Genomic DNA, 27,777 nt, shown 5'->3' on the forward strand with positions numbered 1-27,777 from the left:
AACTAGTATCCCAGCACTGGTTTCCTGCCTCCAACAATTCCACCAGCGATGGCGACAACAGTGTGTGTTTGTGTGGATGCGACAACAGTGTGTGTTTGTTGTGAATGTGACAACAGTGTGTGTTTGTGTAGATGTGACAACAGTGTGTGTTTGTGTGGATGTGACAAGTGTGTGTTTGTGTGGATGTGACAACAGTGTGTGGATGTGACAACAGTGTGTGTTTGTGTGGATGTGAGTGGTTCTTTGGTTGACTCCGAAGGTTTTGTTTGTCATCTGTGTCTCAAAAGGCCAGACCCACTCCAGATTTCACTACACAATGCAAATCTCTCTCTCTCTTTCTCTCACTCTTTCTCTTTCTCTCTCTTCCCTCCATCCTGCCTCCCTGTCTGCTCCACCAACGGTCCATTAGATCTCATTTGCATCGGCTCCGCAGATACTCTCCATGTCGGGCACCTACACAGCCTGCTTGGCCGGCCCTCAGCGTTAGAGACCCTGGTTATCCTGAGAGACACAGTGTTAGAGACCCTGGTTACACTGATGGACACCAGCGTTAGAGACCCTGGTTACCCTGAGAGACACCAGCGTTAGAGACCCTGGTTACCCTGAGAGACACCAGCGTTAGAGACCCTGGTTACCTGAGAGACACCAGCGTTAGAGACCCTGGTTACCATGAGAGACACCAGCGTTAGAGACCCTGGTTACACTGAGAGACACCAGCGTTAGAGACCCTGGTTACACTGAGGGACACCAGCGTTAGAGACCCTGGTTACCCTGAGAGACACCAGCGTTAGAGACCCTGGTTACCATGAGAGACACCAGCGTTAGAGACCCTGCCTGTGCCTGTTCCCCTGAGAGCTGGATGAGAACGAGAGGACACTCAGGAGGACGGGGGGAACAGATGGCTGGCACACTCGCACAACACGCACCCCATTGTGAGGTCGTCTTGCTTGGCCACATTATCCTAACTGCACACACACACACACATCTCTCCGTTTTCATGTTTCTCAGTATCAGTGTCCCCCCAGGTCTCTCTCTCACTATTTACATTACATTTACATTTAGTAATTTAGCAGACGCTCTTATCCAGAGCGACTAACAGTAAGTACAGGGATATTCTCCCAGAGGCAAGTAGTGTGAAGTGCCTTGCCCCAAGGACACAACGTCATTTGGCATGGCCGGGAATCGAACCAACAACCTTCTGATTAATAGCCCGACTCCCTAACCGCTCAGCCATCTGACACCTCTCTCACTCTCACTCTCTCACTATCCCTCACTCGATCGCTCTCCCCCACAGCCCCAGATAAAACAGTACAATGTTGAAAATGGGTATTTGCCCAGACCTGACTTAATGATTTTTATGAATCAATTTCAAGCTTAAGTTCTGAATTATTCCTTATTTCTCTATTCCTTCTCTTTGCTGAGTCAGTTTCCCGCTTCTCCTCCCTTTCTGTGACACATCTCCGTCCCGGGGAGAGGGTGCTGAAAGTCCCCCTCGCATCACTTCCTGTCACCTGACCGTGGCTGTGGAGCAGAACAGGAAAACTTGTATCCGTTGCTTACTGGTTAGGAAGCCGTTTGTGGATTCTCTGTATGCTGACCCTGCAGATTCTCCTCCTACGACTTGATGCTTGTGGCTGGACAGCCGATGCGGTTGAAACAGGAGCGCTTTTCACATGTGCAGCTTTGTTTTGAGCTCTCTTAAGGAGCCCACATCGATAAGAGGAAACGTGAAAAATATGTGTGTTAGTGGTGAGGTTGGTTGTGTGGTGAGTGTCAGTTGGGTCAGGTGGATTTGAGTATTATGTCTCAACTCTGTGGTGCTCCCCCTCTACTGAATGTTCCAGTATTACTCTGTTATCAGTACACACACACACACACTATTACTATTTCCAGAGGTTAACACACTCTCTCTCTCTCTCTCTCTCTCTCTCTCTCTCTCTCTCTCTCTCTCTCTCTCTCTCTCTCTCATCTTTCTCTATGTCTCTCGTTCTTTTCTGTATCTCTCTCCTCTAACTCAGTTGAGATGTGGAGGCTGAGCAGTGCTCTGCCCTCCCTGCATTATTGATGAGAGGACTCTGTCGGCGTGTGACGCGCGTGTCTGTGCGTGTGTGTGCTGTGTGTGTCTGTGTGTTTGTGTCTGTGTGTGTGTCTGTGTGCGTGTATCTGTGTGTGCGTGTATCTGTGTGTGCGTGTGTGTGTGCGTGTGTGTGTGTGTCTGTGTGTGTGTGTGTGTGTGTGTGTGTGCGCGCTAGCGATGCTGACTGTGTGTAGCCTCAGGGTGCTGACTGTGTGTGTGTGTGTGTGTGTTGCAGATAACTGTGAGCTATCCAGCAGCTGAGAACAGGACTGGTAGGTCCCCCCCTCCTGCCCACCTGCAGCATGAATGGTAAGATTCCTGTGTGTGTGTGTGTGTGTGTGTGTGTGTGGATTGTGTGTGAGCAGTCATTTTTCTCTGTTTCCATCTGAGAAAAGGGAAAGAGACTGCTGTCACCAGTGTCTGTTTCCCTCTGTGTGTGTGTGTGTGAGGGTGTGGGTTAGTAGAAAGTGTTTACATAAGGTAGTGAAACCAATCATTTCTCTTTCTGTATACTCAACCTGAGATGTTTATCTTCCAATCACACACTCTCTCTCGCTCTCTCTCGCTCTCTCTCTTTACACTGCTGTGATTGGTCTGTAATTAGATACTGTGGTGATGTACCGTGTGTCAGAGGAAAATATTAAAAACATGTTTTTTTAGTATTAAGTATGACTCTTTCTCCCCCTCCCTTCCCCAGGGGGCGTTAGTGTGTGGGCCATCACCCCAGATGAGAGGGGAAAACAACGACCACAAGTTCGACACCCTCTCTCCTGCCATGGGCTTTGTCTCAGGTACACACATGCACACGTACACGCGTACACACACATGTACACATACAAATACACGTGTGTTGAATGACGTCCCTTCTCCTCTCTGCCTCTTTCTTTGGGTTTCTGTCTGGTCTGTGGCTTGCTGTCTCCAGGGGAACAGGCCAGGAAGTTCTTCCTGCAGTCAGGTCTGCCCTCTCCAGTGCTGGCAGAGATCTGGTGAGCAGTGAACACACACACACTCTCTCTCACACACACACACACACACACACGGGGGGGGGACACACACTCCAATCATAAAATCTTAATCTCCCAAATTCAAATCACTTCAATTCCCTCTCCCTCTCCCTCAGGGCTCTGGCGGATATGAACAAGGATGGAAAGATGGACAGACTGGAGTTCTCCATCGCTATGAAGCTTATTAAGCTCAAGCTGCTTGGCACGCCCCTCCCCTCGGCTCTGCCAATCATCATGAAGCAGCCCCCAGTGCCCGCCCCTAGCCACGCCCACTCGGCTGCCATGTCCAACTCTCGCTACGGTTATTTTAAATTAAGAGTTTCAAGTCTTTATTTCACCATTTGTAACAAGTACATTAGAATTCATACAAGAGTGTGTTAACACGCTGTTTTGTGTGTGTGCGTGTCTTCCTCAGGGATGGGCTCTATGCCAAACCTGTCGATGATGCCAGGGGGCGTGCCATGCTGACCCCCATCCCCATGACGACAACAATCTCACCCATGACCTCACTCACACCCTTGTCCCCACGGCAATGGGCGTGAGTCCTCTGGTTGGCTCCAGCACCATGCCCCTGCTGCCCTCGCTGGGAAGCCCCGCCCTGCCCAACGGCACCATGGGATTTCTACAGCCCATGCAGAGTGGAATCATGGGAACTGGTGAGAGGAGTCTGTCTGTCTGTGGTCCTGTCTGTCTGTCTGTCTGTCTCCTAGTCTGTCTGTCTCTGTCTCAGTATATTTCCCTGTCTGTTTCTCTTTCTCTCTGTCCACTATAATCTAACAGTGTAAATTATTATATGTGTGCCCCTCAGAAAGGGCAGGAAAGAGTACGCTAATGAAGTAGCTGGAGAAACTGTGTGTGTTTGTGTGTGTGTACACTGACCTCTGCTTCTCCCCAGGTCTGACTCTGTCTGGTCCATACTCCTCTCCTCTGGGCTTGTCCTCCTCTCCTGCAGTCAACATGTTCTCCTCTCTGCTGGACCTGGGCTCCAGCAGGTACGCACACACACACACACACACAGAGATAGCACCTGAGCACACACACACACCAACAGATATCAACTAAACACACACAGGTATCACCTCAACACACACACCACTCCTCTTCTAGACTGACTCCTCCCCTCCTCCCTCAGCTCCGCCTCCTCCTCCCCCGCCTCCCTGGCGGACGCCTCCCCAAAGACCGCCCCCTCCGACTGGGCCATCCCCCACGCCACCCCGCCTCAAATACAGACAGCAGTTCAACAGCCTGGACAAGAACATGACCGGATACCTCTCAGGTCTGTGTGTGTGTGTGTGTATGTGCTCACCAGTCATGCCTCGTCCTCCGCCCCAGCATGTGTGGAATGCAGGAGTGCAGGTGAGGCGGTGTGTCAGTCATCATGTGACCTGCTAGCTTCACATTCCCGCCTCACGGCTCCTCCGTGTCTCCCAGCCTCTGACGGCTCCTCCATGTCTCCCAGCCTCTGACGGCTCCTCCATGTCTCCCAGCCTCTGACGGCTCCTCCATGTCTCCCAGCCTCTGACGGCTCCTCCATGTCTCCCAGCCTCTGACGGCTCCTGTCCGTCAAACACTGCTTCCTCTCAGGACTCCCACATGTCTGGGCCTTTGGTGTGGGATCTAGAAGCATTGAGACACAAACACACTTTCTCACACACACACACACTTATCGCTCTCTTTGTGTGGTGTCTTTAACTGAGGAGAAAGGCCAGGTCTTGCCAGACCTGTTTCTGTGAAACTGTTACGACACAATATAACACACACACTCTCTCTCTCTCTCGCTCACTCACACACACACACACACACACACACACACACGCATAGACTCTCTCACACACACACACGCATAGACTCTCTCACACACATACACACAGAGTTACTGTATCACTCAGACACGCTCACACATGTATTACCACAACACACACACGCACTGTCTGAACAGTTTCTGTTTTTCAGGTCTTCAGGTGAGGAACGCCATGGCAACCACTATGCTAAGTCAAACACAGCTGGCAACCATCTGGTGAGAACACCATCATCATCATCATCATCATCATTTCTCTTATGGACTCAGACTGATCAGTTTTTACCTGTAACCTGTCTCTCTATAGGACCCTAGCGGACGTAGACAAGGATGGCAAGCTGAAGGGGGAGGAGTTTATCCTGGCCATGCACCTGGTGGATATGGCCAAGACTGGACAGCCCTTACCTCTCAGTCTGCCTGCAGAGCTGATCCCTCCATCACACAGGTACACACACACACACACACACCCACCCACACACATTCACTTCCCCTACCCAGGTAAACGTCTCATATCCTGTGTGTGTGTGTGTGTGTGTGTGTGTAGGAGTGCTGTGAACGGCAGCGGCAGCAGCTCCCTCTATACTGCCCTCACTGATGACCTGGAAGTGGAACCAGCGCAGAAGACCAGGAGCAACTGTATGTACACTCACACACACACACAGGACTCTCACACATACAAATGCACGCACTAAAACACTGAAAACTTCGATCCCTCCCTCCCCTCTGGTGGGGCTGCAGTGTCGTTCGAGGACAAGTTCAAGGCCAACCTGGAGCGGGGGAACGCGGAGCTGGAGAAGAGGAGGCTGGCCCTGCAGGAGGCGCAGAGGAGAGAGGAGGAGCGCCGTGCCCAGAAGGAGCGGGACGAGCGGGAGCGGAGAGAGCGGGAGGTCAGGGAGCTGGAGGAGAGGAGGAAGAAGGAGGAGGAGAGGAGGCTGGAGCGACAGAGGGAGCTGGAGAGGCAGAGGGAGGAGGAGAGGCTGAAGGAGGTGGAGAGAAAGGAGGTGAGGGCGCAGGCTGCTGGAAACCTACTCGAGCATGGGGGGGGGCGCGTTTCGGCTCGTCATGTTTAAGTGTGTGTGCGTGTGTGTGTGTGTGAGGTGGCCCAGCGGGAGCTGGAGCGTCAGAGGAAGGAGGAGTGGGAGAGGAGGAGGAGAGCAGAGATGCAGAGCCAGAAGGGTCAGGAGCAGGAGGTCATCACCCGGCTGAGAGCCAAGAAGAGGAGTCTGGAGATGGAGCTGGAGGCTGTGGTGAGGACACACACACACACATACACGCTCACACACACACTCATACACACACACACGCTCATACACACACACGCTCACACACACATTCACTCAAACCTAAAGTCATACTCTTACAGAAATTACATAAAATGCACATTCATGTGGATGAACTCTTACTTTCTTCTCTCTTACCCCTTCTCTCTTTTTCCCTCTCTCTCTCCTGGTTGCTATCTCTCTCTCTCTCCCCCCTCTCCTCTGTCTCCAGGGTAACAAGCACCGACAGATATCAGACCGTCTTCGCGACGCCCAGAGCAAGAAGAGGGTTCAGAAGAGCGAGCTGGAGCTGACCAATCAGAGAAGAGAGACCCGCAGACAGGACATAAACACTTTGCAGAGACAGATGGAGGTGTGTGTGTGTTTTTCAGCGATTGAGTGCATCACCGTATCCTCACCGTCCCTTGTCAAGTCTGTCGCAGCCTGATGATGCGTTTCCTGTTTCCTGTCCTTAAGGAGTACCAGAGGAAGTTGTCCCAGCTGACACCAGAGCAGCAGAGGCTCAGTGAGAAGGTCAAGAACATGGAGCTCAACAACCTCCCAGGTCTGACTGCACCCTCTCTCTGCCCCTCTATCCCCCCAGCCCGCCCTTCTCTCTGGGCAGCTCTGCTGACCTGTGTCCCCTGGTCCCCAGTGTCCACCATGTCCATCCTGCGGCGCAGTGTGAGTGAGCGGAACGGAGTGTGCTCCGGGCTGAGGCAGCAGCTGGACGCCCTGGAGAGGGAGACGGCCTCCACCCTGGCCGACATGGACCAGTACAACAACGGCCTGCTGGTGAGAGCACACAGGAGGCCGGGCGGGGCCCAACTGGACCAGGCTGGGCCAAGCCCCTGTGGTCTGGACCAGGCTAGTCCAAGCCCTCTGGTCCAGCCACTGGACCAGAGATTCCTGCTTGTAACTGTGTTTCTAACCATCAGCTTCCAGACTCTTTCTGCCTTCCTTAACCCTCCACTCTTCCACCCCTCTCTTTTTCTCCTTTCATCCTCTCCCTCTTTTCCCCCTTTTTCCTTAACCATCCTTTCTCTCTCTCCTTCATTCCCCCCCCCCCCTCGTATCCTACATGTTTATGCCTAACCTCCCCCGAATGCATTCTCCAACCTCTTAAATCTCCCCACCCTGCTGCAGTGTGCTGCTGCAGATGGAAGTGTACTGCAGGGGCTGCTCTCTCTACTGGCCTGCCTTAGTAACCTCTTCTACCTCCTTAAGGTGCTCTCTCTCTCTCTCTCTCTCTCTGCCTCTCTCTCTCTCTCTCTCTCTGCCTCTCTCTCTCTCTCTCTCTGCCTCTCTCTCTCTCTCTCCTTCCTCTCTCTGCCTCTTGTGCTCTCTCTTTCCCTTTCTCTTTTTGTCTTTCCCCAGTTGATCACCCAATTCCTCTGTAGCGCTTCATGTGTGATCTGTGGCTGTCGTGTGTGTGTGTCTTTAATCATAATGTTAATACGGCCCAAGTCATTACGTCACCTTCACGTCACCTTCACGTTTTCGTACAAAACGTCGCATAGACGTAAATATGCCGTGTGTGTGTCAGGACCTGAGGGACACTCAGAGGAAGCAGCAGTCTGCCCTGGAGAAGCTGCAGAGCATCAGGGAGGACAAGCTGAGGGAGCTGAAGAGACTGAGGGAGCAGGAAGAGAACAGGAAGAGGGTGGAGGAGGACAGGAAGAGGATGGAGGAGGACAGGAAGAGGATGGAGGAGGACAGGAAGAGGATGGAGGAGGAGGAAGCTCAAAGGTAACCTGCTGCTGTGAAAGAGACACACACACACACACATAATGAAAAAGACTGTTAAACAAATCGGTAGTATATAGAACCGTAAAATCAAAACAACCCTATTAGCCTCCGAAAGACAAATGTTCTGTCTGGATTATATATTTAAAGAATATAATATAATATGTCTCTCTCTCCTCCCCCCACTCCTCCCCCTCCCTCCAGGCGTATTAAGCTGGAGAAGGAGCGCCAGTGGCAGGAGAAGCTGCGGAGGGAGGAGGAGGAGAGGCAGAGGAGGCTGCAGGAGGAGAGGGAGGCCAAGCTGAGAGAGGAGGAGGAGAGGGAGACCCAGGCCCGTCTCCTGGCCGCCAGGGAGCTGGCCGAGCGAGAGCGCCGGGCCAGGGAGGAGGAGGAGAGGAGGAGGAGGGAGGAGGAGCGGAGGAGAGACGAGGAACTCAAGACGCAGGAGGAGAGGAGACGACAGGAGGAGGAAGACAGGAGGAGGAGGGAGGAGGAGAGGAGGGAGGAGGAGAGGAGGAGGCAGGAGGAGAAGAGAAGGCAGGAGGAAGAGAGGAGGAGGTTGGAGGAGGAGAGGAGAGAGGAGGAGCGTAAGAAAGAGAGGGAGGAGGAGGAGAGGAGACGGCAGCGGGCTGCCGAGGCTGCCATCAGAGACTCGGAGGAGAGGAAGAGAGCAGAGGAGGCGAGGAGAAAGAGGGAGGAGGAGAAGAAAAGGCAGGATGAGGAGGAGAAGAGGAGGCGCGAGGAAGAAAGGAAAAAAGCCGAGGAGGAGAGGAAGAGGGCGGATGAGGAGAGGAAGAGGGCGGATGAGGAGAGGAAGAGGGCGGATGAGGAGAGGAAGAGGGCGGATGAGGAGAGGAAGAGGAAGGAGGAGGAGAAGAGAAGACTGGAGGAGGAGGAGAGGAAGAGGGCAGAGGAGGAGAGGAAGAGGGCAGAGGAGGAGAGGAAGAGGAAGGAGGAGGAGGGGTCTGGCCAGCAGCAGGTGAATGGAGGGAAGTCGGATATCCAGGCGAAGCTGACAGCTCTGCTACGAGGCCTGGAGGAGAGGAAAGGTTCGTAATGCTAACATCTCCTTCCCTGGGGTCATAGGTCACTCATAAACCTCTCTTTACCTGGGGTCATAGGTCACTCAAACCTCTCTTTACCTGGGGTCATAGGTCACTCATAAACCTCTCTTTACCTGGGGTCATAGGTCACTCATAAACCTCTCTTTACCTGGGGTCATAGGTCACTCAAACCTCTCTTTACCTGGGGTCATAGGTCATTCATAAACCTCTCTTTACCTGGGGTCATAGGTCACTGGGTTCAGGCTTAGAAGGCAGGAGCACACACACTTCCTCCTATATTTGGTCCAGATCAGCCAACAGTCTCTATAGCTAGACTTGGTCATTTATTCCAACATTCATATACTAAATGGTCCAGGCTAAGGTTCTATTACTTTCCCTCAGCTTCCAATGGCTCTATAATTTTATGAATAATACATTTAAAGTGCATCAAGTGAATGGATTGAGAGTTCTGATTTGCTGTTGTCAGAGCGTCTGATACATTTTCATTGGCTGTTCCAGGAGGGCTGCAGCCACAGGCCAGGGAGCACAGGAAGTCAGCCGCTCTCACTTCCTTCCAAGCTCTCTACCCCTTCACCGCCCGTAACAAGGACGAGCTCAGCTTCGAGGCCGATGACATCATCGAGGTAACGACTGTGATGTCATCGAGACGACCTCGGAACTGAAAATCGACGTGTGTATACTGATGTCCGTGTGTGTCTGCTTGTCTGTGTGTGTGTTTATCGTCCTGTGTGTGTGTGTGTGTGTATTGTCCTGTGTGTGTGTGTGGTCAGGTGGATGAGTCTACGGAGCGTGAGCAGGGCTGGCTGTACGGCAGCGGGCGGGGGAACATGGGCTGGTTCCCGGAGAGCTACGTGCAGAGACAGGCCCACCCGCAGGCCCACCCGCAGGCCCCGCCCACAGGCGCTCTGTACGCCGTGGTCAACAAACAGGCGCTCAAGCCCCAGGCCTCCATCCACACCTCCACTGCTGCCCCGGAGCCGGCCGCGCCTGCCAGCGCCCCGCCCAAGTCTGCCTTCACCCCCACACACCATCCCAGCACCGCCCCCTCGGAACAGGGACAGGTACGACCTCTGAGTCCTGGGGAACAGGGCAGGAGGGCACCGGTTGTGTTTGAATGCTGTAGACACACGTTTCTTTCTTTTCCCTCCCTCCCTCCCCCCTTCCTTCCTTCCTACCTTCCTGAAAGAGCTCTCTGATCTAAAACAGAACAATAGGACCAGTCAAGCAGTAATACAGAATTCTCTCTCTCTCTGAATTCCCCTCCTCTGCCTCCCCTCCCCTTCCCTTCCTCCCCCCCCAGGTTGTGGGCACCCTGCTGGCCCAGGCCCTGTGCTCCTGGACAGCCAAGACGGAGAGCCACCTGAACTTCAGTAAGGACGACGTGATCCGCGTGCTGGAGCAGCAGGAGAGCTGGTGGCTGGGGGAGCTGGGGGGGCAGCAGGGCTGGTTCCCCAAGACCTACGTAGCTCTGCTGGGGGAGGACGAACCCGCCGAGTGAGGATGCACTCATACACACACACATATATACCTGTACATACATATACTTATTAGAGCCTGACTGATAAAGTTTTTTTTAAGGCCGATATCGATACTAATATTTGGTGATTTAAAAATCTGATATTGTCCGATTTAATATCGTCCCGCCGATAAATCGGTCGGGCTCTAATACTTATACACACCTATATACACACACACACAGAGGAGGAAGCATGTACACACACAGGCGTACCCAAATATAAACCCACAGACACACTGTTCCCAGCTATGCACATATTTGTGGTTGTTATCGCAGAGTTATCCGTGAAGTAATCCAGTCATGTGTACAGTTCCTGTGTGTGTGTGTGTAACTGTAACTGTAACAAAGGGCATGGGACAAAGGTAATAACTGGGGTTAATTCCAGCAATATTTATTGTGAAAACAAGTCTTTACTTCTACTTTAGATATCTCTACATAGTTTTTACCCTGAAGAGAAGTCTTTGCTAAATCTTGATGAAATGCTTTTCGTTTGTCTGTTTACAGCTCTGTATTTTCTGATGGATCTGACAACAATGAGGGTTCCCAACAAGAAGGTATGGAAGCTTGGTGGAGGCAGGGAGGGATATGATGGAGGGAGGGAGGGATATGATGGAGGGAGGGAGGGAGGGATATGATGGAGGAAGGGAGGGATATGATGGAGGGAGGGATATGATTCTTGGTTCTGGTGGTGGAAGCACAACTCAGGAGACAGAGGTTGGGGGTTCTACAATAATCTCTTGTTGCTGGGTTTATATGTAATCTCTGAAGGACATGCTCTGTCCTAATCTGTTGTTGTGAATAGGAACAGGTGTCAGAGACTGACTGCGTTTCTTCCGTCACAGATTACACGCCTCAGTAAACACACTAGCACACACATTCTCTGCCACGCAAACAAACATCCATGAACCCCCATACTCCCCCACCTCCTTTCCCACACACACACTCACTCACCCCTCCTAAAAATACGGAAGGCCATGGCCCTGTAGTCTGACAAAAAATCACCACCACACACACACACTCACAACACACGTGCAGACCCCTCACCTCACGGTTGACCTCTGACCTCCTCCAGAGTTCGTGGCCCTGTACACGTACGAGAGCCCGGAGCCAGGGGACCTGACCTTCAGGGAGGGTGACATCATCCTGGTGAGCCAGCGTGAGGGGGACTGGTGGAGGGGCTGCACAGGAGACCGTGCCGGCCTCTTCCCCTCCAACTACGTCAAGCCTAAAGAGGTTGAGGTACGGACACACGAGACACACACACATACACTGGGTACACACACACACAATCTTACGTTTACATTTAGTCATTTAGCAGACACTTTTATCCAGAGCGACTTACAGTAAGTACAGGGACATTCTCCTCGAGGCAAGTAGGGTGAAGTGCCTTGCCCAAGGACACAACGTCATTTCGCACGGCCAGGAATCGAACCGGCAACCTTCTGATCAATAGCCCGACTCCCTAACCCCCATCTTCCCCCCCCCCCCCCACGATCTTACAAGACACAAGCAGAGAAGTGTACACACGCCTACTCTTGCGCAAAAACACGCATGTAGAAATGTGTGCACATTCTTACAAAGCACACCCAGAAATGAGCACACGTTCTTGCAGACACACACTCTTACGAAACACACGTTCTTGCAGACACACACTCTTACGAAACACACGTTCTTGCAGACACACACTCTTACGAAACACACGTTCTTGCAGACACACACTCTTACGAAACACACGTTCTTGCAGACACACACTCTTACGAAACACACGTTCTTGCAGACACACACTCTTACGAAACACACGTTCTTGCAGACACACACTCTTACGAAACACACGTTCTTGCAGACACACACTCTTACGAAACACACGTTCTTGCAGACACACACTCTTACGAAACACACGTTCTTGCAGACACACACTCTTATGAAACACACGTTCTTGCAGACACACACTCTTCCGAAACACACGCTCTGGCATGCACACACATGAAGAGAGTGAAGGGAGAGATCTAACAGACCTGTACTTCCTGTTTCCCATCAGCCCTCTGTAGGCCCAGGCAAGCCCGGACCACCTGGCAAGAAGCCAGGTACATCTACCCCCCTCCTCCATAAACTCACATACACACACACACCTACACACACCACCTCCATAGACCCAGTCACACTGAAATACTGCACACGTGTGTGTGTGTGTGCGTGCGTATGTGTAGAGATCGCCCAGGTAACCACGGCGTACTCGGCCAGTGGCACAGAGCAGCTGAGTGTGGCTCCTGGCCAGCTGATCCTCATCCTCAGCAAGAACGCCTCCGGCTGGTGGCTCGGGGAACTGCAGGTCAGGATGCTCCTTCACCCTTATACCAACTGACCCACCCATAATGGTTACTGGAGGAGGTGTGTGTGTGATGTGTATGTGTGTGTGTATGTGTGTGTGTCCTCTCCTTAGGCTCGTGGGAGGAAGCGGCAGAAGGGCTGGTTTCCTGCTTCTCATGTCAAGATGCTGGGCTCCAGCAGCGGCAAGTCTACACCTGCCCCTCTGCCAGGTAACACACACCACAAATGCACACACGTGTGTATAAGAGTTCACGTAGACATACAAACGAATGTACTTACATTTACATTTAGTCATTTAGCAGACGCTCTTATCCAGAGCGACTTACAGTAAGTACAGGGACATTCCCCCCAAGGCAAGTAGGGTGAAGTGCCTTGCCCAAGGACACAACGTCATTGGCACAGCCGGGAATCGAACCGGTAACCTTCAGATCACTAGCCCGACTCCCTAACTGCTCAGCCATCTTACTTCCACCCACATTCAGACTCACACGCAACCTTTCTGTTTTTCCTCCCGCTCTAACCCTCTCCTTGCCCCGACAGTGTGCCAGGTCATCGCCATGTACGACTACAAGGCAGCCAATGAGGACGAGATGAGCATCTCCAAGGGTCAGCTGATCAACGTGCTGGACAAGAACGACCCTGATTGGTGGAGAGGAGATGTCAACGGGGTCACCGCCCTGTTCCCCGCCAATTACGTCAAGATGACCACCACAGAGTCCGACCCCAGCCAGCAATGTGAGTAGCGAACCCTAGCTATGACCCCGTGAGGTCAGAGGTCACACCTGGGGTCAGAGGTCACAGTCAGGTTCAGACGTGAGGTCGGAGATCATAGGTTAAGATGTGAGGTCAGGGGTCACGTCCTGGGGTTAGACATGAGGTTGGAGGTCACAGGGTTGGAGATGGGCCAAACGGAGCCAGCTGTGTCTGGGGTAGATGGGGTAGATGGGGAGCAGGGTCTGGAGTGGATGCTCTGGAGGTACCTGGACCCTCCTCATCAAGTTTCTTTCTTCCAACATTCATTCTTCTCACATGCTTTTTCCTGTCACTCTTTTTCTCCTCTCTCCCTTTCCTTCTCCTCTTGGCCCTCATCTCTCTCTCTCTCTCTCTCTCTCTCTCTCTCTCTCTCTGTGTAGGGTGGTAGAGTCTTCCTCCTCTTCCTCTCCTCCTCCTCTTGGCCTATGAGAGACCCACTTCCCTATCAGTGGGCGGAACTGTTTGGAGCCTCCACCCACTACAACTAACTCCACCCCTACCCTCCTTCCTGCCCTACCTGCCTGTCTGTTTCCCTCCACACCTGTCTACCTGCCTGCCTGCCTGTCTAGCTGCCTGCCTACCTGCCTGTCTGAGATTGAGCAGATCCCTCCATGTCAGTAACGTAGTAGGTGCTAGAGCAGAGAGCATGGGGACTAGCTAGACCAGCCCAGGCTCTGACAGGAGGGAGGACTTCCTGCAGGTGACCTGCTGTGAGTTCATCTCTCCTGGTCTGGCTGGAACCCTGGACAGCTGGTCTTCAGGGAGGTCCTCTGGAGACCAGACCAGAGTAGTGGGTCTCTGGGTCTCTCTGTGGCTTCCCTGTTCTCCCTCTCTCCCTCTCACCCTCCCCCTGTCCACTTGTCCTCTTCCCCCCTCTCACCCCTGACATTCTCTCTCTCCCTTCATCTCTTCTCTATAAGCCCAGCAGTTCTGCTAAACTATCTCACACCAAAACAGACTGATAGTTCACCTTAGTGAACATGGCTCTGAGTAGAGTACTACAGCACCTTAGTGAACATGGCTCTGAGTAGCGTACTACAGCACCTTAGTGAACATGGCTCTGAGTAGCGTACTACAGCACCTTAGTGAACATGGCTCTGAGTAGAGTACTACAGCACCTTAGTGAACATGGCTCTGAGTAGAGTACTACAGCACCTTAGTGAACATGGCTCTGAGTAGAGTACTACAGCACCTTAGTGAACATGGCTCTGAGTAGCGTACTACAGCACCTTAGTGAACATGGCTCTGAGTAGCGTACTACAGCACCTTAGTGAACATGGCTGGTGCTGTTGATGGTATGTTTGTGTGTTGTGCTTCTGTAACACAGCCAGGAAAGCTTGTCTCCCGCCCCCACCCCCTTCTCCTGTGTTTAGTCGTGTGTCCTCCCCCCCCCCCCCAGGCTCCCCTGTGTTCAGACGGCTACATGTGCCTTGTGAACTTGAACTGGGACATTAAAGGTTGGTTTGGAATGACGTTTTGTACTGTTTTCACTCTCCGATAGAAAGTTCATTCACAGGAAAGTTGTTTTGTCTCTGAGTCAATCTGTGTGTGTTTACAGTCATCACATGCCTAGTCAACAGAGGAAGGCTGTGTGTGCGTGTCTATCTGCGTGTGTGTGTGTGTATACTGCATAAGGTTATGTGGTTACGAAGGTGAACAAAGTCATTCAGTCAGCCAGAGAAGGCTTCCTGTTTCCTGTCGCCTTCACATCTCCAGGCCTTGTTCCTGGTTTGGAAAGGTTGCCCAGGGAAACCAGAGGTTATGTCCTCACTGAGCATGTGCAGACAGAGCCTCCACCACCCACCACCCCTTGTTTTGGTCCAAACAGATTGTCTGGGCTGGCTTTCAGTGGGCCTGGCCTCAGCAGGGAAGAACAACAGAGGCACAGAGCAGGGTTGTGGAGAGGGGGAGAGAGAAGAGAGGGGGAGAGAACAGCAGAACTGAGACTGAAAGAGAAAAAGGAGTGAGAGAGATGGTGAGTTTACAGCGCGAAGGCCGGCTCCAGTTTTTGAGGCTGTGGGATGAGGTGAAGGAAGGGGATGAGGGGATGAGAGGGGGAGAGGAGGGGGGTGATAGGAGAAGGGGAGGAGAGGGGGATGAGTGGAGAGAGGGAGAGGCGGAGTGTGTAGGATTCCAGGGTTCCCCGAATGGACACTCTGTACCAGGTAAGAAACATCTTACTGTGGAGTCTGGTTGCTCCTGTGTGTGTGTGTGTGTGTGTGTGTGGTACTGTATAGGCTGTGTGAGGTATGGTTTGTGTGTGTGTGTGTGAGAGAGAGAGAGAGAGAGAGAGAGAGAGAGAGAGAGAGAGAGAGAGAGAGAGAGAGAGAGAGAGAGAGAGAGGTTTGGTGTGTGTGTTGAGGTTTGCTCTACATTCTTGTCGACAGACTTTATTAAACTTGTCTTTCTCATCCCCTCTTTCCTTCCCTCACATCCCTCCTTTCTCTTTCTCCCATTCTCTGTATCCTTTCTCCCCTCTCTCCCCTCTGTCTCCCCCTCTCTCCCCCTGTCTCCCCCAGGGTGTGCTGACCTCACCAGTCTGGACAGCATGACCCCTCAGGAGAGGAAGAGGCAGGGCTACATCCACGAGCTGCTTCAGACGGAGGAGAGATACGTGGAGGACCTGCAGATCGTCCTGGAGGTAACACACACACACACAGTCAGACACTTACCCTCACACAGACACAGACACTTACTCACACAGACACTTACTCACACATGCACACTTACTCACACAGACACTTACTCACACATGCACACTTACTCACACAGACACTTACTCACACATGCACACTTACTCACACACACGCACAGTCAGACAGACACTCGTATAAACGTGTGTCTGTCCGTCCATCCCCTTCCCCCCCTGAGCTGTGCTGGTGTGTTGAGCAGGTGTTCCACAAGCCCATGTCTGAGTCCGGCCGGCTGCCAGAGGCAGAGATGGCCATGATCTTCGTTAACTGGAAGGAGCTCATCGCCTGCAACACCAAACTGCTCAAGTATGTGTGTGTGTGGCTTTGACATGGCCCCTCAGTCCCTGTACCTGTCTGCATGTCATTTTAGTTGTGTGTTGTGTGTGTGTGTGTGTGTGAAGGGCCCTGCGCGTGCGTAAGAAGACCGGGGGGGAGAACATGCCGGTGCAGGTGGTGGGGGACATCCTGGCTGCAGAGCTGGCTCACATGCAGCCCTACATCCGCTTCTGCTCCTGCCAGCTGAACGCTGCCGCCCTGCTGCAGAGCCGCACCGACAACGAGCCGGACTTCAAACACTTCCTCAAGGTAGGGGGGGGGGGGGGGGGTGAGGAGGGGTAGATGTCTTCACGTGGGTGGTGGGGGCGGTGGCTAGAGACATAAGGGGATGATAGGTTGAGGTAATTTCGATCCTGTCTGAACTGGGCTAGTGATGATGCTTAATGATTATTGTTGTTGTTGTTACGTTTATTGTTCCGTCCTTCAGAAAATCGCTACAGACTACCGGTGTAAGGGCATGCCTCTGTCCAGCTTCCTGCTCAAGCCCATGCAGAGGATCACACGCTACCCTCTCCACATCAAGAATGTAAGACACTGTGTTCTGTGGCCACTCATGTTGTGTCTGTATAAATGTACATGTGGGTTTTTTTCACCCCAATTCAAATGTGTGTAGCTGTAAGGTGCTGTGTTTATTGATCCCTCCGCACGTACGTGTGTGTGTGTGTGTGTGTGTGTAGATCCTGGAGAGCACCCAGGAGGGCCACGTGGACCGGGGCCCCCTGCAGGAGGCGCTGGAGCGGGCGGAGGAGCTATGCTCCCAGGTCAACGAGGGCGTCAGGGAGAAGGAGAACTCAGACAGGCTGGAGTGGATCCAGGCTCACGTGCAGTGTGAGGGCATCACTGAGGTACACACACACACACACACAAGCAGGTTCTCTCCCTCACACACACAAGCTCGCCTATTCTCTGTCACACACACTCACACCCCCCCACCACCACACACACACACACACGTAAGCCGTCCCTCTTGTGCGTCTGCAGAACCTGGTGTTTAACTCCCTGACCAACCTGCTGGGGCCCAGGAAGCTGCTCCACAGCGGCCGGGTGTTCAAGGCCAAGAGCAACAAGGAGCTGTGGGCCTTCCTGTTCAACGACTTCCTGCTGCTCACCCACGCCACCAAGCAGTTCAGCGCCTCGGGCCCCGACAAGCTGTTCAGCTACAAGAACAACACCCAGCTAAAGATGTACAAGCCGGTGAGGGACACACACACACTAACTCATACACACACACACTAACTCACTCACACACACACTCATGCACACACACTTGTCTTATGTCAGTCTGTGATTCGTTTTATTATTATTATTTAGTATGTAGGTCTATGACAGCCATACGTAGGTCTATAACAGCCATGTGTAGCTCTATGACAGCCTTGTGTAGCTCTATGACAGCCTTGTGTAGCTCTATGACAGCCTTGTGTAGGTCTATGACAGCCTTGTGTAGGTCTATGACAGCCTTGTGTAGGTCTATGGCAGCCTTATGTAGCTCTATGACAGCCATATGTAGGTCAATGACAGCCTTGTGTAGGTCTATGGCAGCCTTATGTAGCTCTATGACAGCCGTATGTAGGTCAATGACAGCCTTGTGTAGGTCTATGGCATCCTTATGTAGCTCTATGACAGCCGTATGTAGGTCAATGACAGCCTTGTGTAGGTCTATGGCATCCTTATGTAGCTCTATGACAGCCGTATGTAGGTCTATGACAGCCTTATGTAGCTCTATGACAGGGTGTTGTCTCTCTGCAGCCGGTGTTTCTGAATGAGGTTCTGGTGAAGCTTCCTGACCCGTCCAGCGACGAGCCCGTCTTCCACATCTCTCACATCGACAGAGTCTACGTCCTCAAAACAGAGAACATCAACGAGAGGTAACACACACACACACAGAAGTTATCATAACAGTGGCTACACAGTACAGCATATACACTCTTGATTCTTTCATCTTTGGTCATCGTGCGTGTGTGTGTGTGCTTGTCAGGACGGCCTGGGTGCAGAAGATCAAGGCAGCGTCGGAGGACTTCATCGAGACAGAGAAGAAGAAGAGAGAGAAGGCGTACCAAGGTCAGCTGCCCCACTCCCCTGCTCAGCTCTGCACTGGCTGACTGTTTCACTGTCTGACTGACTGGTCTGACTTATTTCACTGTCTGACCGACTGGTCGGACTGTTTCACTGTCTGACCGACTGGTCTAAATGACTGTTTCACTGTCTGACTGACTGGTCTAAATGACTGTTTCACTGTCTGACTGACTGGTCTAAATGACCACCATCCTTATATTGGTGTGGATTATAGTCCATCCATAGTAGTGTTTCTTCTTGTTACTATCCTGGGACTGGTGTGACTGATCTACAGCACAGAGTTTGATGTGTTACTGCCTGTTTCTCCAGCTCGCTCTATGAAGGCCAGTGGGATTGGCCGTCTGCTCGTCACCATCCTGGAGGCCACTGAGCTGAAGTCCTGCAAAGCCAATGGTGACACACACACGTATACATATGCACTTACACACTTTACATACACATATAGACACATAACACACACACACACATTATGCAGTACACGCAATACACAGTCTAACTCTCTCCATCCCCATCTCTCATCTCTCCTCCCTCCCCTCCCCTGCCCCCCTCCCTACCACCTTCCCTCCCCCCCTCCTTCCCTACCACCTTCCCTCCATACCACCTTCCCTATCGCCTTCCCTCCCTCCCTCCCTTTCTCTCTCTCTCCCCCTCCCTCCCTCTAGGGAAGAGTAACCCGTACTGTGAGGTCACCATGGGAGCCCAGATCTACACCTCCAGAACGCTGACAGACACCCTCAACCCCAAGTGGAACTTCAACTGTCAGTTCCACATCCGGGACCTGTACCAGGATGTGCTGTGCATCACCATCTTCGAGAGGGACCAGTTCTCCCCCGACGGTCAGGCAGCTGCCTAGAATGTTTGTGTTAGTCGGATGACACTCTTCAAGACTCCGATGGGCGTTCAAATAACCAGTTGACACGCAGCATCTGGTCAACGTTGGGGCTAATTACTCTCTCTTTCTCTCTCCATATCTCTCTCTCTCTCTCCCCTCGTCTTCCCCCTATCTCTCTCTCTCTGTCCTCCCTCTTTCTCCCCCTCGTCTCCCCCCCTCAGACTTCCTGGGTCGTACAGAGGTTCCCGTGGCGACCATAAAGAAGGAGCTGGAGAACAAGGGCGCGGCGACCCGCCGTCTCCTCCTGCACGAGGTGGCCACCGGGGAGGTGTGGGTCCGCCTCGACCTGCAGCTCTTCCCCAGCAAGACGGCCGCGCCCAAGTAGGGGCGGGCCACGCCCACCGCCAGGGGTGTCACTCACCTGATGATGTCACCGAGGGCTCCCGACGTCCTGGAGAGTCTTGAGGAAGGAGTCTTAGTTTCAGGAACGAGTCTTAGTTTGGGGAGGGAGTCTTAGTTTCAGGAACGAGTCTTAGTTTGAGGACGGAGTCTTAGTTTCAGGAACGAGTCTTAGTTTGGCGAGAGAGTCTTAGTTAACCACTGGATGTGATGTGAGGATATCTCAGGATTTCTACATTCTTTCTTCCTCTGTGTCTATAGTACTGCACATTCAGACCTCTTATGACAACGTATGATAAGGTATACATCTGTCTCCTGGGATTCCCAGTGCCTGAGCCAGGAAGCTGGAGAGCAGAGTTGTTCTGGAGCAGGAAACAGGAAGCAGGAAGTGGTTCCTGGTTGAGGAAGGCCTTCACATAGGGCTCTACACGGACGCTTGTAACCAAATCACCTTGGGAAAATAGTTTATAATATTAATTGAATAGCTGTTTGCATTTTTTGTTGTTGATTACGTCAGTCTACTAGCACCAGTAACAAACACCACCAAGTTTCAGATCCTTTTACTGTCAATAAAACTTTTTTTGTGTCTTTTTTTTAATGTAATCTCATCCGACGGTTGAAGTAGCACTGTAAACAGAAATGGGCGTCGTCTTGAGGGTGGAGGTGGGGTGGAGGAGGGGTGGAGGAGGGGTGGAGGTGGGTGGAGGTGGGTGGAGGAGGGGTGGAAGAGGTTAGAGGGGGTTCTCCTTTAGTTCTAATTGCCATTTTCAACTCTATAGTATATTCTTCCCTCCCTCGGGTTAACCTCTGACCTTCCAGGACTGGAGAGGTGTGAACGCAGTTCCCCTCCACAGGCCCACAGCGTCATGGCAGACCAGTGACTCTGCTGATACAGCCTGATACTGCTTGTACTGCCCCCTGGTGTCCTGGCTGCTCATGGCAGGTGCTGTAGGAGTTTATTTATTTTTTATTTATGCGTACATGACTATCCTGAGGTTAATGCCGACCAGTTACACAGGTGTTGTGATGTGTGCGTGCGTGTTGATGGTGGGATCACGTCAGTGCTTGGGACAAAACCTTATGTTTTAGCAGCTGAAATTCCACTCCACACTCCTCCTTCAACACCTCTGTGTATTTGTCTTGCTGTAACTCTTTAGTTCATGTATTTCAGAAAAAAACGATTTTGTGTTTTAATTTTTTGTTTCTTTTACTTTGACATTGGTTGATATGTTAGTTGGCCCCTGTGCCGCCTGTTTAAAATCAGCCTGCTCCTATGTTCACTGTTGTCTTGTATGAAACTCCTCCAATCAGGGTTCTATAAGGATAATAAAAGGTTTTCAAATCAACCTTGTGTATGTGTGTGCGTTGAACAAAAGGTTTCTCAAAAACGTACAGTAACAACAACAGAAGAAATGTTTTTAATAGAATATTGATGTACTGTATTCCTCCTCCTCTATCTCCACCTCTGTCTTCCTTTTTTCTTTTCTCCCTCACTCTCATTCTCTCCTTTCTTGACTCATCTCATCTCCTTCACTTTTTCCTCTCATGCACATAATGTTCCCTCCTTCCACCCTCCCATCACCTCATCCTCCCCTCACTCTACACTCTCTCCCTCTCCTCCTCCATCACCACCACCCTCCCCTCACTCTACACTCTCCCTCTCCTCCTCCATCACCACCCTCCCTTCCCTCACTCTACACTCTCTCCCTCCTCCTCCATCACCTCCCCTCACTCTACACTCTCCCTCTCCTCCTCCATCACGACCCTCCCCTCACTCTACACTCTCCCTCTCCTCCATCACCACCACCCTCCCCTCACTCTACACTCTCCCTCTCCTCCATCACCACCACCCTCCCCTCACTCTACACTCTCTCCCTCCTCCTCCATCACCTCCCTCCCCTCACTCTACACTCTCTCCCTCTCCTCCATCACCACCACCCTCCCCTCACTCTACACTCTCCCTCTCCTCCATCACCACCACCCTCCCTCCCCTCACTCTACACTCTCCCTCTCCTCCACCACCACCTTCCCTCCCTAGACCTGACACTGCTGATCCTGCTGCCTCTCCTCCACCACCACCCTCCCTGTCAGGGTGTAGCTCAGGCCCCTCCAGTTGAGCACGTTTCCGGGCGTGTAGTTGAGGTCGGCGGTGAACCTACGGATCTCGCAGGGCGACAGGACGTAGTCCCACATGTGGACGTCGCTGATGCTGCCCACGAAGGCCTGCTCCTTGCTGAACCCCCCCCCGTACGAGTCCTGCTCCTGCCCCAGCAGGATGACGGGGCTCCCGTCCAGCCCCGCGCCGCTGTAGCTCTGCCTGCGCGTGCTGGCCTTGCCGTTGACCCCACAGCTGGCCCAGCCCGCTAGCGGAGTCCCAGGTGCCGCACGTGGATGACCAGGTGTTGAGGAGGTCAGGCAGCTCTTTGAAGGCCAGGCCGACGTCCCTTATCCAGAAGGACACGGAGCCCAGAGTGTTATCTTTGTAGAGCATGATGTCGTTGTGGTGGGAGGGCGTTGCCATGGAGAACAGGGACTGGCCCTTCCTCTGGTCAGTGAAATACCTGGAGGAGAGGGACGCGCACACACACGTTGACACGTGTGGGGGTCAGATGGCTGAGTGGTTAGGGGAATCGGGCTATTGATCAGAAGGTTGCTGGTTCAATTCCCTGCCGTGCATCATGACGTTGTGTCCTTCGGCAGGCACTTCACCCTACTTGCCTCGGGGGAATGTCCCTGTACTTACTGTAAGTTGCTCTGGATAAGAGCGTCTGCTAAATGACTAAAATGTAAATGACACATACAGACACATGGGAGAAGGGTGTAGCTTAGTGGTTAAAGCACCTCACTACAATCAAGAGGTCGCAGGTTCAAGTTCCCCCCTCCTCTGTGCTGTGTGTTGTTTTGGATAAAAGGGCTAAATGAAAACATTACTACCTGAGACACACGGTGACAGAGGCAAATATCTTCTTGGTTGGAATGAGCTTAGCGTAGGCAGAGTCCGACTCCACTGGGAAGGTAAACATCTTAGCACTCATATCTGCAGAGACGGCGAACATCATTATAAAGTAGCTGTCTGAAATGTGACATTATTCATCTGAATCTATGCTATAATGCCTAACTTAGAATAAAAAAAATGCATAGTATGAACACATTTAGATCACTGCCACAGTATGGATCAAAAACGTTTCCCCCCCCCCCCCCCCCCCCCCCCAAGCAGTCACCAGTGCCCACAGATTAGCATGGAGGCCTTCAGAGAAGACAAGGAGAGACTCCCCAAAATGCAGAAAAGAAAATGGAAGAAGCGTCGAGAGGAGCAGTGAGGGATCCCCTCCTCCAGAGACGGTTGATCTGAATCACACCATCAAACACCCTAATAACATCCATCCTTTACAATTCATATAGGAGATCTAGACATTTTAAACGTATCTTGACTTATTACAAACTAAATCCAAACCAACTTGTTTAACTATTTGTATGTTGCTTTGGATTTTTTTTTCTCATAAATAACGTGTAACAAGTATGAAGGAAAAACACAGAGTCAGAACTCACCCTGAGGAGCGGACCAGCACACAGTCGTCATGACGACCACCAGGAACAGTCTCTCCATCTGACCGGGCAACATTGTTGAAATAATGTCAGGTATTGCTGCTATACAGAATGTAGTTTGAGATATGGTACCCCAATCGTACTTCTGATGTCCTTTTTATACTTGTGTGTGCGTGTGAGTGAGTGAGTATGTGTGCGAGTGTGTGTGTGTGTTTGTGTGTAATGAAACAGAAGTATCAGCTGAACAGGGTGTTGTCGGGTCTGTAAGTGTCTTGTTAGGAGTTTGGTTACCTCTGGACTGACTCGGATCCCCTGTGTGTGTGTGTGTGTGTGATGGAAAGTAAACCCTGGGACAAAACAGGAAGTGTCAGGGTTTTTTTCTCCAGGGAAAGCAGCTGAAAGAGGACTTGAAAGGAGCCGGACCAGCAGTTCTTCACTTTGCTGACAGTACGGTGGTCACATGATCACACGGTCACATGATCTAGCGGTTACGGAAGTCGTGGAAGACACTGTAGGGCACTCGTGCCACACGTGTGTGTGACATCATCATTCACTTTATATCATAAACTTATGTCACGGCCATATCCCAGACTCATCATCAACCCTCCCTCAGGCACACTCACAAGTGCATACACACATGCGTGTGTGTGTGTATGTGTGTGTGTGTGCCTGTAGTATACGAAATGGGATGACTGTGTGTGTGAGTGCAGTTATGTTAATATTATTATCCCTGGAGGGGTATGGAGGGGAACTGGAGCATTTAACATGGATGTATGTGTTGAGATGTATCCAGACGGACAGTCATGGTGTGTGTGCGTGTGTGTGGTGTGTGTGTGTGTGTGTGTGTGTGCGTGTGTGTGCATGTATGTATGTGTGTGTGTGTGTGCATGGAGGCGTCTCCGTCTGTGTGCTGGGAGAAAGTCTGCGGTCTCACAGGCCTCCAGGGGTGAGGGCTGTGTCTCAATACCTTGCAGTGGCCTCCTCCCCTCTACAGCCCTCTCCTCAGCCCTCTCCTCCCCTCTCCTCCCCTCTCCTCAGCCCTCTCCTCCCCTCTCCTCCCCTCTCCTCAGTCCTCTCCTCCCCTCTCCTCAGCCCTCTCCTCCCCTCTCCTCCCCTCTCCTCAGTCCTCTCCTCCCCTCTCCTCAGTCCTCTCCTCCCCTCTCCTCCCCTCTCCTCAGCCCTCTCCTCCCATCTCCTCCCCTCTCTACAGCCCTCTCCTCAGTCCTCTCCTCCCCTCTCCTTGCCATCCTCCCTGCAGCTCAGAGGAACAGCCCTGACAGTCACGGGTCCTGGTCGGCCTCTCTGTCCTGCCTGGAGCCTGATTCTGGAGCTGGAGGAGGGAAGGAGACTGGACTGAATCACGTAGATCTATGGTCCATTACAAAAGGACCCATGAGCATATATATACATTTATAGAGATAGACACTGATATAAAGAGAGAGAGAGAGAGAGAGAGAATAAGGGAGGATAAGAGGAGGAGACAGATAGAGGTTCAGATTTTGCAGATTCAGTCATGGGAATGATTCGATTAGAACGACTGTGCATGAACAACCGTCTTATGTAACACACACACACACACACACACTCAAAAATAACGAGGGGACTATCTCAGCCCAAAACACAAACCAACCAAAACACACACACCCCTCTTCTCCAAACACAGCAGTAGCTATGAGAGGGATGATTATGGATGTTTTTGTTTGTTGAATGATCTCTGCCTACCTTACCCCTCTCCTTCAACATCCCCCCGTCTCTCTCTCCTTCTCTCTCTCTCTCCATCTCTCTCTCCATCTCTCTCTCCCCCTCCCTCTCTCTCTCTCTCTCTCTCTCTCTCTCTCTCTCTCTCTCTCTCTCTCTCTCTCTCTCTCTCTCTCTCTTCTCTGCCCGGGTCTGTGTTGTCAGTGGGAGGGGGAAAGGAGGGTTAGTGTGTGAGTGTGTGCGTGCGTGCTTGTGTGCACGTGCGTGCACGCTCGCACAAATGTGTGTGGATGTGCAGGACTCAGACGGTCTCTCATCATATTCCAGCATTACAGGTCTGCAGTCCCCTGGAGCACAAACTGGAGCTCTGGAGCTGGGAAACCTGGCAGGCAGAAAGACACACCACTAGATGATCTGCTCAGCACACCTCCCCGGAACTCACAACCAACGCTCTTCATTCTAGTCTGGAGTTTCTTGACTTTCTTCATGGAGTTGCAGTGTTCCTATCAATGAAGAATGACCATGAAGCTTATGTGGACATTCCCGTGAAGAGTGGATGACCTGTGGATGACCTGTGGATGACCTGTGCTCACCTGATTCCAGCTGGTCTCTGGGAGCGTGAGGAGAGAGGAGGAGAGGAAAAGACAGAAGGAGTAGAAGAGAGAGAGAAGAGAGAGAAGAAGAGGAGAGAGGGAGAGGAGGAAAACCTGAATGCTCCAGAACCAGCTTGACGTGGAGATGGAAGGTGATGACGGTAGGTGCTCTGAACCTAGCGCAGAAATCCTCTCAGCATTTGCTTCAGTCTGGCTAGACTCTTGTCCGACTAGACTCTTGTCCGACTAGACTCTTGTCTGACAGGACTCTTGTCTGACTGGACTCTTGTCTGACAGGACTCTTGTCTGACAGGACTCTTGTCTGACTAGACTCTTGTCTGACAGGACTCTTGTCTGACTGGACTCTTGTCTGACTGGACTCTTGTCTGACTGGACTCTTGTCTGACTGGACTCTTGTCGAGTGCGATTTGATTTTTAGGGGGGGGGGGGGGGCGTGAACCTTTGATTGGTTCCATTGTGTCAGACAAGATCAATTAATCACAGCCAATTGTGTGTTAAAAAAACAAACATATAATATTAATAATACAACAAATATATATATATATATATGTATTTACACTGCATTTCTTAAAAATATATTTTTGGGTGGATCTTTATCTACTGCTAAATGATAAAAATCATTGGAGCACCTTTGTTCCAGTGTGTTCGTAGTCTTAGTACACTCTTTTCTGTTCTTCTCTGACTCACTGACTTTCATTTTCTATCACTATCTTATCTCTAATTTTCTGTGTATCTCTCTCCTCGTCTTCCCTCTCTCTCTCTCTCTCTCTCTCTCTCTCTCTCTCTTTCTTTCCCTCTCCCTCTCTCTCCTCGTCTTCTCTCTCTCTCCCTCTCCCTCTCTCTGGAAAGGCTGGTTGTCTGGATGAATCAGTCTCAGAAAGACAATGCTGAAGGACCCAACAGGATATATACTGTGCTTGTGTGTGTGCATGAGTGTCATAGAGAAAGAAAAGGGGGGAAGATAAAACATTTTAAAATAAAATAAGTTCCAATTGTTTTAATGTACGGACAGTGGTGGTCTAGTTATGTTCAGTAACAGCATACACACACACACACACACACACTCAGATGCTCTCTACAAACACACATACAAACACATTCATGTTCTCTCCAAACATGCGCACACACACACACACACACACACTCAAATGCTCTCTACAAACACACATACAAACACATTCATGTTCTCTCCAAACATGCGCACACACACACACACACACACACAAACAGACCACGTGGACCTCTTCTACATGCTGCACACTGGAGACATGGAACTCTTTGCATGTCAGAACTGATCATTGTTTTGTGTATTGTCGAACAATCGTGGGCTCCTCGACGAGTTGTCGTGATGATTTATGTTCTATCAACCTTGAATTGTCTCGCCTATAACCCAGTCATGCTCGGAGTCTCCTGTTGCTAGGTCCTTGGTACGGAGATCACCATAGTATTTCCTTATAACCTCAAACTTCGTTCCCTTATTCCCTTGTTTTCGAACAATACTAGACCTATACGAGAGTAGTCTGAACAGTTTTATACAGTGAATCTTAACCCTTCACACGTAAATACATACACCAGGTAGACACGTCATTTCTATATGTCTAAATAACTGGTCGTGATTCCCTGGGGACTCACCCTTGTCTTGGCGTGGTGTATCCCTTGGATCTGGAGGAGGGCTATTTACTTATGTCATCTTGTGCCTATATATATGAACCTTAATAGTCTCTATAATTTAGGACGGACAACGGCTGTCTTTTACCTTTTTATTTAATTAGTACAAAATAATACAGTTTATATCTCCATTAAGGAGTACCTTATTTCCCTGTTAAGGAGTGGTTATATTTTTGTTAAAAACATACAAGTTATATCTGTTCCTGTGCACTATAGGTTTAGACAGAATGTCTAAACCTATAGCAGCTTCTAACACATCTTATCTAAATACAAATTTCTATTCACTAAGTATTCATTATCTCTCCAAGGTTCATTCAAACGAAGGCTTCTTAAGAATCCTTTCGACAGTATGTGTCTTTGTGTGTTTGTAGAG

General features: G+C 51.2%; 3 protein-coding genes across 3 annotated transcripts in view; 1 reads left to right on the forward strand and 2 right to left on the reverse strand.

Moving 5' to 3' along the window:
* gcfc2 (GC-rich sequence DNA-binding factor 2) overlaps window positions 1-999 on the reverse strand; it is a 7,366-nt gene extending 6,367 nt beyond the window's left edge. Inside the window, 3 exon segments of the mRNA XM_067260950.1 lie at window positions 636-694; window positions 805-855; window positions 984-999. Coding sequence (XP_067117051.1) covers window positions 636-694; window positions 805-855; window positions 984-999 — 126 coding nt within the window.
* A 2,246-nt stretch (window positions 1,000-3,245) lies between these two features.
* Window positions 3,246-20,538, forward strand: itsn2b (intersectin 2b). Its single transcript, XM_067259957.1, is given in 35 exon segments — window positions 3,246-3,382; window positions 3,497-3,737; window positions 3,977-4,073; window positions 4,214-4,295; window positions 4,297-4,357; window positions 5,035-5,098; window positions 5,187-5,324; window positions 5,424-5,515; window positions 5,618-5,880; window positions 5,977-6,126; window positions 6,371-6,511; window positions 6,616-6,703; window positions 6,794-6,933; window positions 7,685-7,887; window positions 8,089-8,933; window positions 9,447-9,571; window positions 9,719-10,009; window positions 10,249-10,442; window positions 10,969-11,018; window positions 11,537-11,703; window positions 12,503-12,548; window positions 12,672-12,793; window positions 12,905-13,001; window positions 13,333-13,527; window positions 16,065-16,186; window positions 16,438-16,544; window positions 16,640-16,823; window positions 17,002-17,100; window positions 17,252-17,419; window positions 17,556-17,768; window positions 18,321-18,439; window positions 18,550-18,632; window positions 18,957-19,040; window positions 19,310-19,483; window positions 19,701-20,538. Coding segments are annotated over 34 exon segments (5,292 nt in total). The 5' UTR covers window positions 3,246-3,382; window positions 3,497-3,613; the 3' UTR covers window positions 19,865-20,538.
* Window positions 20,539-21,912: 1,374 nt separating this feature from the next.
* On the reverse strand, window positions 21,913-23,693 carry LOC136966198 (C-reactive protein-like). Its single transcript, XM_067260641.1, is given in 4 exon segments — window positions 21,913-22,221; window positions 22,223-22,439; window positions 22,813-22,915; window positions 23,428-23,693. Coding segments are annotated over 4 exon segments (702 nt in total). The 5' UTR covers window positions 23,501-23,693.
* Between the last annotated feature and the right edge of the window lie 4,084 nt (window positions 23,694-27,777).

The sequence above is a fragment of the Osmerus mordax genome, chromosome 22 (genome assembly GCF_038355195.1).
Source record: "Osmerus mordax isolate fOsmMor3 chromosome 22, fOsmMor3.pri, whole genome shotgun sequence".
Lineage (NCBI taxonomy): Eukaryota > Metazoa > Chordata > Actinopteri > Osmeriformes > Osmeridae > Osmerus > Osmerus mordax.